This window comes from Apteryx rowi, unplaced genomic scaffold (assembly GCF_003343035.1).
Source record: "Apteryx rowi isolate R43461 unplaced genomic scaffold, aptRow1 scaffold_86, whole genome shotgun sequence".
Classification (NCBI taxonomy): domain Eukaryota; kingdom Metazoa; phylum Chordata; class Aves; order Apterygiformes; family Apterygidae; genus Apteryx; species Apteryx rowi.
In genome coordinates, this window is record NW_020451160.1 from 1,724,989 (window position 1) to 1,742,683 (window position 17,695).

At 46.6% G+C, this 17,695-nt stretch overlaps 2 protein-coding genes across 6 annotated transcripts in view; both read left to right on the top strand.

The window, feature by feature from the left end:
* Positions 1-571, top strand: part of RSAD1 (radical S-adenosyl methionine domain containing 1) — a 4,544-nt gene extending 3,973 nt beyond the window's left edge. Inside the window, exons 4-6 of the mRNA XM_026090588.1 lie at positions 7-51; positions 159-262; positions 352-571. Coding sequence (XP_025946373.1) covers positions 7-51; positions 159-262; positions 352-466 — 264 coding nt within the window. The 3' untranslated portion in view covers positions 467-571. The remainder of the gene's footprint in view (positions 1-6; positions 52-158; positions 263-351) is intronic.
* A 1,278-nt stretch (positions 572-1,849) lies between these two features.
* MYCBPAP (MYCBP associated protein) lies at positions 1,850-17,579 on the top strand. 5 transcript variants are annotated; one of them, XM_026090414.1, is made up of 19 exons: positions 1,850-2,040; positions 2,870-2,997; positions 3,579-3,738; positions 3,826-3,929; positions 4,432-4,603; positions 4,927-5,042; positions 5,782-5,932; positions 6,303-6,418; positions 7,136-7,236; positions 7,892-8,003; positions 8,349-8,535; positions 9,029-9,216; positions 9,794-9,940; positions 10,124-10,411; positions 11,280-11,401; positions 12,112-12,287; positions 12,778-12,908; positions 13,088-13,267; positions 17,188-17,579. In XM_026090414.1, the coding sequence occupies exons 1-19, from the start codon at positions 1,917-1,919 to the stop codon at positions 17,203-17,205; spliced, it is 2,721 nt and encodes a 906-aa protein (XP_025946199.1). In that variant the 5' UTR covers positions 1,850-1,916; the 3' UTR covers positions 17,206-17,579. The 5 variants fall into 5 exon arrangements, with proteins under 5 accessions (XP_025946199.1, XP_025946195.1, XP_025946198.1 ...); XM_026090410.1 differs by lacking the exon at positions 17,188-17,579 and adding an exon at positions 13,753-17,181; XM_026090413.1 differs by lacking the exon at positions 17,188-17,579 and adding an exon at positions 13,753-17,181 and having other exon boundaries at positions 12,172-12,287.
* Positions 17,580-17,695: the final 116 nt, after the last annotated feature.

The window sequence follows — 17,695 nt, forward strand, 5'->3', positions numbered from 1 at the left end:
GAGGAGGTGCTCGTCCTGGGGCTGCGCACCGACGTGGGCATCACGCACCAGGTGAGGACCCCGCGCCGCCCGCGCCTCTGCACACGCCRCGTCTCGTTTATTTATTTATCTTTAAAAAATTTTAAATTTTTAAAATTTTTTATATTTTTTCCGGGCAGCACTGGCAGGAGTTCTCCCCGCACCTGAGCCTCTGGGACGTGTTCGGGGCGCCGGGGGAGGCGAGGGAGCTGGCGGAGCAGGGCTGGCTCGTCCTGGACGGCAGGTGAGCGGGGCAGTGGGGCCGGGATCCCCCGCGCGGCGCTGCCGGCACCGCCGCCGCCACCGCTGGGGGCTGAGCCGTCTCGTCCGCAGCGGCCTGCGGTGCTCCTGGGAAGGGCTGGCCGTGCTGGACTCGCTGCTGCCGGCCCTGCTGTGCCAGCTGCAGCGGCGCTGGGCCTGCGACGCCGCCCCAGCACCCCCGTCCTAGTGGTGACGGCGGGACCCGGCCCCCAAGGAGGCGATGGAGGCGCCAGCTCTCGAGGGCGATCCCCGGGGCCGGCCAGGCGCGGGTGCACGAGCAGCGTTTGCAGGCCTGCAGAGAAGAAAAAGCAAATAAACTGTTTTAGCATTGCAGCGGATGTCGGTGCGTGGCCGCGGTGCATGAATTGGTTTTAACGTTAATTGGTTTTAACATCAGCTCCTCGTCGGAGCGGTGCGGCTCTGCTCTGCCAGCGCCAGACGCATCTCTCCCTATTCCTAATGCGGGCAAAAAGCCCTTTTCAGAGCATCGCCGCCCAGCCGGGGGTCGCGCGGCCGAGATGTGTCAGCTCCTGGGCTCAGCCCGGCCGTTTTGCCCAGCTCTGCAGGACGCTGCTGCCCACGGCTGCCCGCCGCAGTGAACCCTGCCGCACGGGCCTATGTCAGCCAGGGACCTGCCGCAGGTTGCACAGCAGAAGGGATTTTGGGGTATTTTGGAAAGCACCGGGCCATGCACCCACGAGTTTGCAGCATCTTTCCAGGGGCCTCTTTAAGAGGATTTTGGGAACTTGGGTGTGTGCCTGCTCCTGGGGTGGGGGGCTGGCGGTGCTGGGGCAGCCTGCGGCTAGGGCCCCCCGCGACCGCACCGACACTGGGGAGCATGGGGACAGTGTGGCGCTAGCAGAGCTGCTGCCGCTTGCTGCATGCCGCCGGGGATGGGGGTACCGAAACGCTCTCTGATAGGAGTCTGCATTGCAGGTCCTTGCAACACAATGGAGGGAGGGATGAGGCAGCGCAGCAACAGGGACCAGTTGAAGGATCCAAAACCCCAAAATGGCTTAACTCGTCCTTGGGGTTTCCCATTGCTCTGGAAATTCAACGTGGCCAATCCTTTGGGCTGAACCAACAGCAACATGCTGGTGTGTGGGTGGCATAGGAGCTGTGCACTAGGCCCAGGGAAACGAACCTCAGTGAGGGACTGTCCAGGGCATTGCACAGTCCTGCCCCACGCATTGCACAACCGTCCCCTGTGCATTGCACAAGTTTCTGCTGTGCATTGCACAGCCCTGCCTTGTTTATTGCACAGTCTCCCCCGTGCATTGCACGCCCCTGTCCCTTGCATTGCACAGCCCTGCCTCACACATTGCACAGCCTTCCCCTGTGCATTGCATAACCGTTCCCGTGCGTTGCACGGCCCTGCCCCGTGCAGGGTGCTACAGCGCCCAGCGCTCGGCGCTGCAGGCACGGCCCGGCGCCCTTTCGCACTGCGCACGCGCAGGACATAAAGTCCTGGGGCGGGGCTTGCTGTCGGCCGGGCGGCGGGCGCATGCGTGCAGCGGGAGCCCCGCTACCGCCCTCCGGAAGTGGTAGCATAGAGTCCGGGCGGCGACTCTCTAGTCGCGCGGCGGTGTCTCGGTGGTGTCCTGCCGCCGTTGCCATGGCGCCCGGCGGCCTGCGGGATGCTGCCGCCGCCCGGCCGCGGCCCGAGGAAGGAGGCGCGGGGCCTCCGGGCGCTCTCGGCCGCCTCGGCCTCCGACTCGGCCCAGCCGAACAAGAAGGAGCCTCGCGTCAGAACCCCCCCGGGTAGGGGCCGGCCGGGCCCGGGGGCTGCGCCGCGGGGAGGCCCTGGGGCGCCGCGGGCCCGGGTCGGGCCGGGCCGCCGCGGCTGAGGCCCAGCCCCGACCCCGCCGTGGGGTGGCCGCGCCCGGCCCGGGGGCGCCCACCGGGCCGCAGGACTAACTCGGTGGTCCCTGCCGTTCCGAACACATGCACCATATGTATCAAAGACAGTTATAAGTAGCCACTTATCAGCACGGTCGGCATTCTCTTACTTATTTATGTTTTAACTGTAAAGACTACGTGTTGTGTCTCTCAAAAAGGTGGCCCTAGCTGGAAGGATCTACAGGTTTAGAGTTATGGGAGAAACAAAACCGATACAAGATTGCCTCCAGCCCGTTCCCTGAGTTGTGGTTGTCCATGCTGATGGCAATCACTAAATGGTTCTGAAGGTCTTTTCGCTATTTAGGGTATACTGAAGAGCTGGTTGTTTTTTATATGTAACTGGGTTTTGCTTAGTGACCATAATGTAGTACAACTCTGCACTGAAGCTGTGTGCTTGCATTTGCAACCAGAGTAGGAAATTTTGGAATTCATTCTGCTCCACATAGCTGTACTGGTTGCATCTAATTCATTGCCTCTTATCTAGACATAAGACAGCTGAATCCCAGTGACTCACTTTGGTTCTTGTAGCGTCTCAGAATCTGATTTTCTAAGTAAAAGGGATGCTGAATCTGATTGTTCCACGAAACCTTGAAAAAGTAGTTCAGCTGAAAATGACTTGAAGCCAGACTGAAAGAGGAAGATTGGGTTTCCTTGGGAGACTGAGGAAGAGGTCCTTTCACTTGTATTTCAGACAAGAAAAAGGTGAAAACATTTGAAGTGTCCTCTCCAACAATTGCAGAGGAGCCTGAGCCTGTTCCGTGTGTTCTGCAAGGAGATGAAATCCAAGCGCTTGCAATTAAGGTGGAGGACCTGGAGAAAGTATGTATTTTTACTGATAGAAACAGCTACCTTCACTGAAACTTTCCTTTTGTTGTGTGTAACAGAGAATCCTGAACATTCATTTGAACCAAAAAGAACGCTTGGAGTTCATTCCATTTTGTCTGTCCTGCTTTTTATGACTTGTCAGATCATCAAGCTCAGTTCTTAAGCATAAAGGAATACTAAATGATCTTTTAAAAGGGAAGAACAAGTTGCCTGTCCCTTCAAAATTACATTTCCAGTGTTCTTATCTCATGAGAAGCATATGTTGTTTAGTAACTATCACCTGTGTGAGTAGACACATTTGACACCAAGAGATACAGCAGAAAATCCTTGAGAAAGCCATTTAAAACTCTTTTCCCTGCCCCCATTTTACAGCAGTCAGGAGGATTAAGATAGTAACTGAATTGGTATCTATACAGTCCGTAGCACATCTCTTTGAGGAGGAACAAAGTGTACAGATAGGGCTCCCCAGATCATGTGTGAGTCATGTAGTTTCTGTGCTTATCCCCAAAAGATCTGAAGGAATGGAGATGGGTCAGTGTATGCCTAATTACACTGTGATTGTTTATTCTCTGTAGCTCCATCCTCCACGCCTTCCCTGTGATGATGAGAGAATTCCAGTTAGCAGGAAATTCCTTGTTCGAAAACATCAACCCAAAGACACAAAGAAGAAGATGCAACTCCTAGTAGCATATCCTGCTATTCCAGAGGCTTCTGGGGAACCACTGAGTTTTTTTGGTAGGATTAAGCTTCATGTCTTACCTTTGACTTTTGGTTTTGTCAAACCTACCTTTAGCGACCTGAGTCTGGCTTTTTATTTTGTAGGACCAGGACTATTTGGTGATGGCTATGAAGAGCTTCTCCCTCATCACATTTTAGGAAGTCTCCAGGAGTTCAAGAGGGAAGCCTTAGCCAGAGGAAACACTCAGGTTGGTTTGTCAAGTGATGAAAATGCTGCCATGCAACACTTTTCTAGAGGTGGAGTGCAGTGTGTACAGTACCTTTTGATTTAATTCAGCACCTGTCAGGAACAGGTCAGGCCTGAGAGGTGGTTTTCCCAACCTCGTTATGCCACGTGGGGAGCGCTTGCTTCAGAGAAACTGCACCAGCAGGTTTAGAAGCCCTGTGTGCAGAAGGAGGTCATGGAAGAAAGAGTTACAGAAGCTTCCTCTTCCTTTTGTGCTTCTGCTGACAGCGTCAGGCTAGCGTGGGAAGAACTGGTGATGCAGCAACACCATTGCCTGAGTCCAGTTACTCAGACAGACTTCCACTGTCTGTGTGTGCTCATAATGCGCTATTTCTGTTCCCCTTAGAGTGATTAGGTAAAGGTACTGTCAGTCTGAAGAATTCTTTTCTCCTTCCCTCTCCCATTTTTATCGTGGTGGTAGTGTGTGCTTCGGGAGGTTAATCTAACGTTTCCTTTCTCTTCAGATAGCAGAATTTATTGAGGATTCTCCTCAAGATGTTATAGCAGTAGCTTTGAAAGAGAAATGGGGAGGAGAGAAGAAAAAGGTTCATCAGACCCCACCATCACAGCACAAAGCTCTCCGGAATTGGCATCGTCATATGGAAATCAGGAAAAAGCAGGAGAAATATCTGGGAAGTGAGTAAAGCTGAGACCTCGTTGTATGAAATTTTGTGTGGAAATGGGGGAGCTAGATGGCATCACAACAAGTTGTAATGGTCATAGCAGACTGGGGTTGATGCTGTTGCAGTCTACCCCCATGTTCCCAGAGCTCCCTGTGCTGCTAGTGCCTCTAGAGAGTCTTGGAGGCTGCGGGGACGTGAGCTGGTGGCTCTGGCTGCGGGTAGGACAGTAGATTTGGTGAGGGTGGTTCTAGGGAGGTTACAAGGGAACAATAGTAATGGCAAGGGGTGCCTCCAGGAGAGGGGCAGCGCTGATGATTTGGCTTTCCTTTTTTTTAGAAATTCTGCAGAAGCCAGAGAATGAGTTGTTGATGAACATCTCAGATGATTACAGGCAAATCCAGGAAGAACGTGAGCTCATTGACCGTAGTCTCCCTGCCCTGCTTCCTGGGAAGGTGAGAGCCTCGCTTCCCCTGGGTCCTGCTTACGTTGCCCTTGTGAAATGGCTAAGCTATTAGTGCTGTGAATAACATCTCTGAAGAGCTGTCATTAGATATTTATCAAAGTCACTCTAAGTCTTTCAGCCTAGAATGTAAGTAAAGCTTTCAATGATTTTAAAAATAAAAACATTAACTGTGCTGTATCTATTAGTCGAGGAAAGCAATGCTGTGTTTTGGCTCCTTACTAATGAACTGCAGTTTGTGGGCAAGTGCCATGTCTTGATTCTTACCATGGGCTGACATGCACCAGAGAGATGGCATGGGGATGTGCTGGAATTACTATTCCAGGGCCAGAAAGATCTGACGGCTTCAGGCTTGAATTTTAGGGATGCTCATTGAGAAAGGTGTGGGGGTAAGTCAGGAGGATTATGGGCATATACTATGGTTAAATTTTTATATTTATAGCACTTTCAGAGGATCTGCATCTATGTGATGCATTATTTTATATCATTAGGCCTTCATTTAGCCAATATTTCCCTTGTACTAGGTAGGAGAAGGTCTTATTTTGTCTTTGACAGCAGCCTAACAGAAATTTTGGCTTATTCTGCAGAAAGTGATTAATTTATGGACTTTTAAAATATCCCTATAAACAGAGTGAGACACTTTCTGCTTTTTAGCATCCAGTCCCTGGGAAACTAACAGGCAGGCTGTGTGTATCTGAAAGCATCAGTAGGAGGCTTGTTTTGCACACTAGGGCTACCGAAGGGGGAGCGAGTTCTGGAGCCAACCTGAGCGTATTGGAGATGAACTCACTGGCCTGATGATGACGCTGCCTCAAAGAGAACGTGGCTACCCGGAGCCAATCACTCGTGTGGGGAAACCTCAGACTGTCCGGATGGAAACAAGTAAGGGAATGTCAGAGTGGTGATACCACAGAAATGGGGTATGAGTGTGGAACAACAGAATGACATAGTGGCTCCTACTAGCACAGAAGCTCGCGTTACCGTTTCCCTTTTGATAGCTGCAGCACAAGGTACTTCCCAGTCATCCTCAGTTGGGCCCCCAGTCACTACAGGGGTAGACTTACTTCATGGAAGACTGTATTACTGTAACTTCTGCAACTTGCCCAGGGTATTGCTACAGTAAAGTTCATAAAAGTTCAGGCTAATGGGGCTGAATCTTTAAAGCACTGTGAGACCAAAGTTATGGCAGAGGATGAAATAAACAGGTGTTTGGGGGTGTAGACAGTGAACTCTTGTATGGGTATTTCCACAGGTTTGAAGTCTCCAAAGAAGGCCCCTTTCCGTCTAACCTGGGATAAGAGTCTTTTCTTGAAACATCGACGGCAAGAGCTAAAATCCATCCTAGAGGAGCTGGATTTTTATGAGCCGGTAAGACTGGAGGAGCAAGCACATTTTATCGCTCTTCTCATGTCACAGGCTATAGAGTAACATAAAATTGACGAGGGACTGGATCTGAAAAAGGATTAAAAATCTAGAACTTAGCCATGCAGTACTTATCTTGGAAGCCCTCACATTCCAGAGGGGAATCACAGCCATGAAAAGGGATGTTTAGCCTCCCAAAGTGATGCATGGAATGGGCTAGGTGCCTCAGAATAGGACCCCAAACCAGCAGTATGCAGCTGCCAAGACCTAGGCAATAAAAAATATACTGAACACTGGTATAGGACTTTGATTTAGTGCCTCAAGCAGAAGGAAGACATCTTTACCCACCTGAAAGACTCTCATCCAAAATCTTCTCTCCTGAAGACAGGTAGCCCCTCCTCTTAAAAAAAAAGAGCAAGCCTCATCTTTTCTTTCTGAAACCTGGTGGTGGGGATGAGAACGATGTGGAGAAGGGAGCTTTTCCATGCTGGCAGCATTTGTAGTGGGGAATGCAGTCATCTATGATTCTCAGAAGACCCAGAATTGATTCCTTCCTCTGTCTCTTAAACATTCATTGTCTACATCTAGAAACAGTTCTAGGAGCAAGACACCTGAACTTCACTTTACTTGTTCTTGATTGAATTGGTATATTAGTCTAATATTCTAACTTTCTTTCTGTATAAAAAGGAAAATTGTGAGTTGGTCATTTTTCTTTATGTCCAGGATTTGGATGGACTGGAGGTGATTGGTAAAGGCCAGCCTTTCACATCTGTCTCAACACAGCCTTTTCCACATTCCACCACCTCTGAAGAGTCTGAGAACCTGTAAGTTGTATTTCATAATAGAAATAAGGAATTTTGGATATGCACCATCAGTCTGTAAGGGTGTCCTTAGCTTTCCTTATCTGGAATGGAGAGGAGTCTCAACTGGGGCCTGATAAAAGGCATGTTTTAACTTTAAAATCACCAGATTTAGGGATAAAGCAGTTTCTTTGTGCCTTGGGGCCTAGCAATTAAAGAGCAAGAATCAGAGAAAAGGTTGTTTTTTTTTTTTTAAGGCTGTTCTTCCAGTCTTTTCTCTGTGTGGCTCCAGAGCTTATTTTAGACAGGATGGAGATTCTGCTCCAAATTATCTCCATCTGGTCGTCTTTTTCCAGCCTTCCACATCCATGCCCCCCCACCGCAGTACAACCCTAGGGCCATTTCTCCTTATTCAGTCATGTGCCCTCAGCCTTCCTGAGGCAGGTATCATTCTTCTTTGTATTGTTCTGGCTGTCCTGTCCTCCTTGATGGTGACAAGTCTCTAACGGGAGTTTGTTTACCTATGGGGAACCCGATCTGCAGGGCTCTGTCCATAAAGAGAGGACTGGGCAGAAGCACTAGTCAGGCGGTTATTTCTTACACAGCAACAGCCCTTTGATTCTTCCCTATATTAAAATGAATTTTTGCTCCACAAAACACTGGCTATTATTTTGTTTAGCAGTGACCCCTTTACAGACTATCCCGATGTGGTTCCAGAATCAGTCCTGGGTCCATCTTTAGATTTCTGTGGCCAGCCTGCTCGTTGGATCAACAGCACCACTTCTTACAGGGTAAACATGCACTTTTTATTGTCTAGTCAAGTTAAACCTGCTTTAGTTCCCAAGTCACAGCTGTACAATGAGTATCACTCCCAGGGCAGAGAATGAGCGATTTATTCTGAGCGTAATAGAGTATCTCTACGTTTGCTCTGGAGGGATCTCAAAGCAGAAGCAGTTGCTGTGTCTGTGGTGTGAAGCTCAGACTCCCAGGCTCTATATAATGACCACTTGCCTGGACCTGCCTTACAGGTTCTCCTACCAAGGTTCAACCCTACATCTGTGATATTACTTCAGGCAAGATAAATCCTGCCAAATAGAGTAGAAATTGTTATCTTTGTCCTTTCCTCTTCCTTGTAGGATGAAATTGGCATTGCTGCCCGGCTCACCTTTGAGATTGTGGCTGGTGAAAGAGCTGAAAGCTCCCTGACAGTGAGCAATGATGGCACAGCTGCCATCTGGTATAGCTGGAGGAGGCTTCCCCAGCAAATTCCCTTCAGAGAAACAAAGAAGGGGATACAGTATTTTTACTTTAATACCAGACCAGGTAGGAGAACTGCTGATCTCTGAGACCTTTGTACATATACCAGAGAGCACATGCATTCAGGAGTTGCTGAGTCTGACTAATGGCAGAGCCAGCCTGCTGGTGCTTCTCCTTAGAAAGCTACCCTGGGCCTTAGAGCTAATGCCAAAAAGGTGTGTGAGGCAGATCCCTTTCATGGGATTTAAAGAAAAGGATTTTGGTCCTACTCTGAATGTAAATGGGTGGAATGTCTAAAAGTGAATCATTTTCTGATTGCAAACTGCATAATCTGCCAGTGAGAGTGCTGAGCTCACTGTAAAAGGAGCGTGCAGTGGAAAAAATACCAGCTCAGTAACATGGCAAGTGGGAGTAAATCTGGAAGGAGCAATAGATGGATGAAGTGTGATAAACAGCAAAGCTATGGGGAAACTGTCAAAAAGAGATGAAAAGACTCATCAGGGTGTTTGGAAAACGATTGGGTTTCTTACAGACTGATACCCTTTCTCTGTTATTGCAGGTATAATTTTGCCTGGAGAAACTAGGAAGTTTTCAGTTTTTTTCAAGTCAGAGAAAGCAGGAATTTTCAGTGAGTCCTGGGAATTTAGGACACATCCTCTGTTATTAGGAGGAGCTCTGCTGCAGGTGTCCCTTTGGGGAATTGCTGTGTATGAAGATAAATTGGCTGACCTCAGAGAGAAACTGGAGGTAACCAAGCATGCAACTGGGTAACTGTGAGCTTTGAACTTACTATGCAAATAGAGGATAAGGGAGGGAGTGGATGACATGGTATTTTTATTGCTATGCAATTAGGACCAAGAGTGAGATGATTTATTTATTTACTGAACATCTGTACATACTTAATCAGGTTTACTTGATAAAGTGGAAGAACAACTCCACAGTCTATTGTAGTGTTGTTAATAAAGATGTGATTGTGTCTCCTAAATTGCTCACATTGGTCCTTTTAAAAAATGAATTTTCCTTTGGTAATGAATTTCATTAGTTACTAGCGGGGATGGGACTGTGTGTCGTACAATACAATATCTGTTAAGGTACAAATTGAAAATTACATCATGCTTTGGAAAGTATAGTTTTGTTGGAGGATTTTTGTGGGATTTCTTTGGAAAGCTATTATAAGTATTGCTTTGTTTAGTGGGGTTTGCAGTTATTCTTGTTGTTGTAACCCTGTATAATGTATATATGTTTTTACTAACATGGGAGTTTGTTCATGCGTTTGTATATGGAATGGGAACTCAGACATGTTGTGCTTGTTGTGGTGCCTCAGACTGACCTGGCTGCTCGAGAGGGTGCTGTTATAGTGGAAGAGAGTCTGAAGGAACTTCTTGACCGGATTCGGACCCCAGAGCGCACCCCATCTCCTGTGGATGCCTACCTCACAGAGGAAGAGTTATTTCACAAGAAGAATCCAGAGGTGAAGTTTCGTATTTGATGGGCTACACAGCTGAAATAGCAGGGAAGGAAGACTTGCAGGGCTGGTGCATCCGTGGGTTTCTGGAGGCTGGCATAGTCAGCCATGGTGGCTTTAAGAATTAAACTTGCGGAGGAAAGGCATAACTCATTTCTCTATTTACCTTCTTCCCTCATGTTTTCAAAGTTGCATTATCAGCATCAAGTGGTAAAAGAACTCCATAAACTGTGGAGACAGCACATGGCTGTTCCTTCAGCCTTTGAGGAGGAAGTGCCCTCAGGCCAGAAGAGCACTGCGGAGGACATGACATATGAGAAGAGTATCTCAGAGGCTCTCCCTGCCCAAAAGAGCTCCACAGAGGAGGTCCTAGGTCAGAAGAACATTCTGGAGGCAATTCCGAGTCAGATGATGAACGTGAAGGAAGAAGAACCAAACCAGTCAGGATGGAACCTTTCCTTCAAGGACTTTAAGGAGGTGATTGCCCCTGTTCCCTCTAGCTCTATGATAAGTTAATGGTGTTTTCATTTTCCTTACAAATAGCCTGACACTCACCAGTGTGAGCCCACCCAAAGGTCTACTTCCAAGTGCTTTGTGTTAGAGATGATTTATTATGTGTCGCAAAAAAGTATTTTGTCTCTGCTGACCACACCCTCAGTGCTCTTGTAAAGAGATTCCCAGGAGAGACTTTGAGGGCTGTTGTGTGAAGAAGAAAAGAGAACCAGACAATGTAATAGATATTTTAAGCTCGTCCCCTGTTAGCTTTCTGTCATCCTAGAACTGAATGTGGGGAGGAGGGAGCAGGCTAATCCTGCAGCCTCCTGTGACTTCTCCAAAGGCTCTTCTCCTTGGAGAGTCCTTCCTATTCATCAGAGTACTAAGGGGGCACTCATGACAGGCTGTGGATAAAATACAGACCTCCCTAGATTAAAGCAAGGGTGGTTTGGACTCTGTCAGCACAGTTGTTCTGCAGTGCTCTCTTGGAAACTTCTCAGCTGCCTTTATAAGTAATCCTTACTTTGAGCCCTTTTAATTCACTAGAATCCTTATTCTCCAGCACAAGGACTAACTGTACCTCTGAAGTTGCAATGGGGCTTCCTGTGGGTAAATCTATCTCTGGGTGATCTGGGGTTGCTTCCCAGATCTTGGATCACATATGCACATTGGCCAAATCCCAGCTGTACAGCAGGCCACACCTGGGTGTGTAAGTGTCCTGCAGGCCCTGGTGTCCAGGCTGGTGTCCAGGAATACAGCCATGGTGTGCTCCAGTGAGTTCAGGGTCTGTATGACTGGGGAACGAGGACTGTGAAATGTTTCATGGACCCTGTGTTTTCTGTTACATCAGGCTATACGGGCAATCCCTGAGGAGGAGCAGCGAGAAGCAGCACTGATCCAGCTCAATAAGGCAGCACTAGAGCTATGTGTTGAACAGAGGCCAACTCAGTCAGATCTTTTGTATCAAACCTGGTGCGTTACCTTTGCAAGATAAACCTTGTACACGCCTTCTATGATCAACAGCCTTAGCCAGCTCCATTGCAAGCTTTGTGATTCAGAGAGCAGATAATTATATGTGGTCTAGAAATCTTCTCTATGCTGTGTTTTTATACATTAATTGTAGCAGCTGTCTAGGTCCCAGATGCCACTTTATTCTGGAGATAAGTCTCAAATATTAAATTCCTGTAATTTTGGGAAGTATACGAGATTATTTGTGGCAAGAATATTCTAGACTATATTTATAAAACCATTGGGTAATTTTCTCTACCATTATGATCAGATTACAGTATTCTTGTACAGTCTGTCTGTTTTTTGCTCAAGCTTTAACACTGTAACCATAACAGTCTCTAGTCCTTTCTGTATGAGGAGGCACGTACATCTTGGTATATATAGAGAGCAGATTGCTGCAGATTCACCAACATGTGTGTGTCATGTTGAAGAGAAGGAGACCTAGTTTCACAGTAATATTTATGGGTGAATATAAGCCCATTGACTTGCAAGACATTGAGACCGTGGAGGTTCTAACCTCAGGAAAGTAATTTAGCCTCCCTTTACACAGCTTTTTAAATGTTGGATGCTATTTTATTGGGTTAGTTGGGCAGAGCAGTAGCTCTTCTTAGCTGTAAGATGCCTTCATTCATGGGCACTGGGTAAAATAAGATGGCCCTGCCTCTCCCTTTCAACCCCACAATGGACTTTTGCTGTGTCGTCCCCCTTCTGATTCTGATACTTTTGTTTCTCAGTCTCCAGTTGTGGCGTGAAACGATTGATGGTCTGGTAAGTCGCTCTGTAATGCTGAGGTGCCTGCTGGGCATGCCTGAAAAGGACGCCTGTGCAGACATCGTTCCAGAAGAAACAGGTAAATGGTAGTTTTAGCGTGGCAACTGGTTTCTATGGACTGTTTGAAATCCAGAAAACTTGGTGAATTTCAGCTGAAATGGCAACTTTAGCAGTTCGCCCCTCAAAGCCTTTATCAGAAATGCATCAGAAGAAATGATATATTGCATGATGCTAACTGTGATCTGTGGTATGGTGTCATAAAAACAAATATGCCTTTTAATTTAGCTAGATTTAGCCCTAGTTCTTGCACAAAACTAAACCAAAAACCCCTATCTCATTGTTAGCTGTTTTACAAGCTTGTTCTGCTATATGCTTTAGACCTGTTCAATCCTTATTTGAACAAAGTACTTTTCAAAGTCATGGTTTTGTCAGTGCATTATGGCTCAAATTAATAAAAATAGGAAAATACGTTGCTAAAATAATGTACTTACATTGCATGGATGTAGTGGGTTTGTCTTTCTAAATATGAAAACGTTGCTTTTGGATTATTGGAATTCTTTCTTTTGTAGTGGAAATACAGCAACCTGTAAAAGGAGACAAGGAAGACAAAATAACCACTAAGAAAGAAGAGAGAAGGTTAGTTGGTGGTAGGGATAAAGAAGACAAAAAAAGAACAAAGACATCAGGGAAAGAGAAAGAGGTATGTGTTAGGATGTATATTGAAAACAACGCCTTGGGTTCTGGGGACAGCGTGATATCTTCCGAGACTGTGTATTCTGAATTTGAGCTCACTTCCTGTCCTTTGAAAGAGGTGCTGTTTCTGAGGGGCATCTTGCTGTACTTTCGTTTTTCTCTTTTTTTTTCCCCATCTCTGAATAGGAACGTCCAAACAGCAGAAAGTTAAAAGATGGGAAAAAGCTAAAATCTTCCAGTGTATCCCAGGAGGTGAAAGAGGTACCACAACCTGTGGAAACTGTAGCTGCAGATGCAGTAGAACCTCATGAGGACCCAGTGGACCCTGTTTTGTTTGGGAAATACCAGGAAAAACTTTATATTGAAGTGAGTCTGGCCAAAGCTTATATCTGTCTTCATTTCTTGTTCTTTGCTCGTAAGCTTATGATGAAGCTAGGTGGAAAAGTAAGCATTTTGTTAACTTCAGAAAACTGGCAAACATATGCCCATGATTCTGTAGCAAGGTAAGTGCGAAATACAAGGTAAGATGTCCTTTATTCCAGCCTGAAATCTGTTAACATAAATCCAGCCACGTGCGAGATTTCTATCTGGGATGTCTTTAACATGCTTGCAGACTCTTGAGGGATCAGCAGAATTAATTGTATCTCAGATAATGTTAAACACACTTCATAGCCAGAAAAGTTATTACTAGAGCTAAGATCTTTAGCAAGCAGCAACTTTTATGTGACTGCGTGTGCCTGTATGTATATGTGCTCCCATGTGAGAAGCCATGTCTCTGTTCTGTCAGTCTTGTCATCAAGATTTCTTGGTGCTTTTTCACTGTAACTATCTTCTGTTAATTTCTGCTGCAGGTTTATGGGCTGCTGGATTCAATGGTGAGCAAAATGGTTATTTTATTTGAGGATCTAAAGAAAAAAGGTGCTCTAAAGCAGGAAAGTGAAGCATTTTCTATCTGGAAATAAATTGTTACTTTTCTTTTTAAAGAAATAAATACCCCTGTTTATGCAGATTAAGTGGAGATTCTTCTTTATGACCTGACAAAGTCATTACAAATACTGGGGTGCCTCTTTTCTGATATGTTGTGATGGGAGACTGTTTCTAGATCATCTATTAATTCTACAGAAGATCACTTGCCAGGAAGAAACCAAGGCGTGACATACTGCAGCCTCAGAAACAATTAAGACTAGAGAATGCTAGTTATTTCTGCTAAGGGAGGAGAATTTAAAAGTACCAGTCAACAAGAGACATGTTTTATTCTTTTTTTCTTTTTTTTTTTCCCCTCCCCTCAATCTTGTTTGGCCAGCAGGTGAGTGAGCAGTGTCCCATGTCTTCTGAGCCCAAGTGCCAAGACAGTAACTTAGAAATTTTTTTTTTCCCAAGTTGGATTTCACTAAAATCCATGGGCTAAATTTGGTTCTGCATGTTTCTTCTTCTTTGAATTGTCAGGCCCATTTTTCCTCTGACTTTGTCTTATAAGAGAGTAGGCTGAGACCTCAGCATCCTTTCTTTTAACTGCTTGTCTAGTCTTCTCTCAGGACTTCTTGAGAGCAGTCTTCTCTAAAGATAACCTGGAATGCCTCAGATTTTGAATCTAGACCTCAAATAGTGAGGCTTTTCTTTTTAAATTTTGCATTTTGTTTTCTCATGTTTATATTGCTAAGAATTTGGCTGATGTGAAAGAACCGGCTTCACATCAGAAACCTGTCTTCCATCCTATACCTGGCCTTGTCTAATCTGGCACAGCACTATTAAGTAGGATCAACTCCAGCCTTCCCTGCAGTGTGGTCCCTACTGCATTCTTCAGCAAAGGGTAAGAACTGGGCCTTTTTGATGATTTCCTAAAGCAGGCTAGTACAGGATTGTGGGCTAATGGCCCAGCTCAATGTATGCATGTCCCATTCTGAGCCACATCTTACTCCCAAGACTAATCACTTTTGAATTAAAAATAATGAAATTGATGCCCTAAGTAATGTGAGCAGGTTAGGCCCTGTGTTAGAGCCACCCTTCCTGTCTCTATCAGCCTGCGTGTGTGTGCGCATGCCTGTTTTTATCGTCTCTTATCTCTCTGGGTTTCCGCGTGCATCATGCCTGGAATGGGAGCTTTTTGTGGAAACACATCAGTTCTTAAAGCTGTGTGCAGCTGGGACTGGCTCAACGCAAGCTTTCAAAGAGAGTGAGCTGGATGTAGGGTCTCTCTTGACTTGGCGCTATATGTCAGTAAAGTGCAGTCTCCCCTTTAAAGCAGCTGGACCACGTTCTCCAGAAAGGCTTTGGCACTAAAAAGCAATGACATTGATGTAGGTTGTTAATTTATGTCTGTGGTGCCTTTGAGATTCTTAGACAGCCGATACATGCTAAGCATTACCGTTACAAATTCTGTACATCACTATACAGTTACACTGGATTCGTGTGCCTCGGCACGGGCTCTCTTACATTAAAACCATACAGACACGTCTCCAAAAACCGCACGTAATGTAAAATAACTGTTCCTTGTGCAGAGTTGTTTTCTTTCGGTGTCTCGTTTTAACTAGTGTGCAGTCTCAGGGGAGAGTGCTTTATATTCCTCCCTTTGTGCTCCCTGCAGCACCGTGGGGAAGCGTGGCTTCTTTCTCTTGCTGGCCAGGTGAGGCCCTTCATAATGTTTCGAGAAGCTTTCTCTTAGCAGGGTGAGGGGAAGCGCTTTGGCTTCTAGGGAAGGAAGGAGCCTCTTGTGGTTTAGTGGGCACAGAACCACGGTGGGAATGTCTCTGCTCAGCGTTACTCTAGTGAATACTTCAGCAGCATTTCGAGAATTAGTAGGAAAAAGGCCTGAAGTTGGGGTGTGTCTCACAGGCTCTGACAATAGCTCCTGCCTCCCTGAAGATCATTATCAGCTTGTGAATGTGCCCAGCTGGAGCAGCCCAAGCTATCCCTCTTCCAGACAGCAGAGAGTCTGCATATAACCGAGACAATGCAATTGTCTCAAAGACAGGAATAGTTTTGTTTGGTGGTCTCACCTTAGACAGCAGAGAGTCCATTTGTGAGCTCATGCATTCAGTTCCACCTACAGAACCAGGCTCCAGTCATACCTCTGCTCATGGGAAAGCTCGTTAATATGAGAACGGATGCATGGGACGTTCATATTAGTCATGTACTACTGGAAGAATGTTATATACTGTTCTTTCCCTTCACAGGGAAGCCTGGTGGCACAGGGAGGGTGGCATAAGAACTGTAAAAGAGAATGAACCCGGATGCTGAGAATAAGCTACCCTTTTTTTTCATAAATATTGCCAGTACCTCCTACAGCCTTGGACAAGGAACTCTTCAGGGAGAGTATGCAAACAAAAGACAGGAAGGGATCTGCTGGGTCAGCAAGTGCTGTCTGGCTACTGTATCTTTGAGCCAGCTTTTTTTTTTTTTTTTTACATTAATGATTTGTACAAGTTAAATGACTGTAAATCCAGTGAAATTAGATTGGCTCCCAAAGAAGACCTTAAAGAAGTTTGTACCCCTCACTTACAGGCCTGGTGTGAGCTGACAGGTGGGCTCTGTCATTGGAGCATAACCCTCAAGAGCTGGTCAGCTCTTCCCTCAGAAGGATACAGGGATACTCCAGTCCCTATAATGCCAAATCCTAGTGATCAAGGGAGAACAATGCTCTTTCTTCTCCCCCAAACTTGGGCATTATTTGTATTGGTGTTAATAATTTGTGTTGTGTTTGCTGAATAACTAAGGTGAGTAACCTTGCTGGCCTTGCGAGTTGCATACCAAAGCCACCACGTGACCAGTGTGAAGACACTGTAACTATCAGAGAGGCCGGGGAAGGGGGATTCCGGGAACAGCCTGCACGCAGAGGCTGACAGCGCTTTCCAGAGGCTTCAAGGGCAGAAAGGGTCTGGCGGAGCAGCCAGGTTGTACTGGGGCTGGAGGAAGTCAGCTTTAGAGCCCTGCTGCTTCACCACCTCCTACAGCTGGTTTTGGACCACCCATCGAACCCCACATTTGCACAGCTCCACTGCTGCTCGTACGATGTCATCCAAGGGAGAGGTTCAATACTTATGAAATGCCAGTGCCTAAAGTGTCACAGGCTGCCTTGGCCGCCTAACACAGGCGCGCAGAGCGCATTGCAAAAAGAGGAAGAGAAAGATCCTGATCTTGGGTAGCAGGAGGCATCCATCGTTGTTCGCCTGAGCGGGGCTGCTCTCCAGGTTGACGTGATGAAAGTGTTCTCCTCCTCAGTCTTGGGTGCAGGCTGCAACTCGCAGCCAGGAGCGGGACTAGATCCATGTTCTCTGTCTTGCTTGCAGGGCCAGAGCGTCTTCTGAAAGTCACGCTAATGCGAGCTGCAAAGCCCCTGGAGGCACRCAGCTTCCCCGCTGCCTTGTCTGTGCTACCCAAGGCAGGACCTTCAGCTCCAGGACGCCTGGCGAGATGAATCTCTGCACCTTGCGTGGTGGGAGCATCAGCAGGAATGCACGATTCCCCTCCAGAATGGCTCAGCAAATGGGAGCTGTTTTCCATTATGGAAAATGTCAGTGATATTAAAAAGAGTATATATGTATATCTATAAAACTTGAAAGCCTGTCACTGATTAAAATGGAAGGCAGAGGCCGGGAGAGAGGAGGTGGCATTGAAACGTTTGAGAGACATGACTGATTTTGTAATGTCATCTGATGCCTCCCTCTCTCCCAGAGCCAGGCTTTAGGAGCTGTTTGGAGCAGGGGAAGGATCTGCTCCAAATATAGATCCTCCAAAAATTTTAATGAACCCAAATTGCAACGGTGGCTTTGGGTACCAGAAAGGGAGCTGCATTAC

Excerpts from the sequence above, each read along its gene's own strand:
- MYCBPAP (XM_026090410.1), top strand. The coding sequence starts at position 1,917 with ATGCTGCCGCCGCCCGGCCGCGGCCCGAGGAAGGAGGCGCGGGGCCTC. Across the intron at positions 8,004-8,348 it reads ACAGCACCACTTCTTACAGG|GATGAAATTGGCATTGCTGC; the intron begins GTAAACATGCAC and ends TCTTCCTTGTAG. Across the intron at positions 12,288-12,777 it reads CATCGTTCCAGAAGAAACAG|TGGAAATACAGCAACCTGTA; the intron begins GTAAATGGTAGT and ends TTTCTTTTGTAG.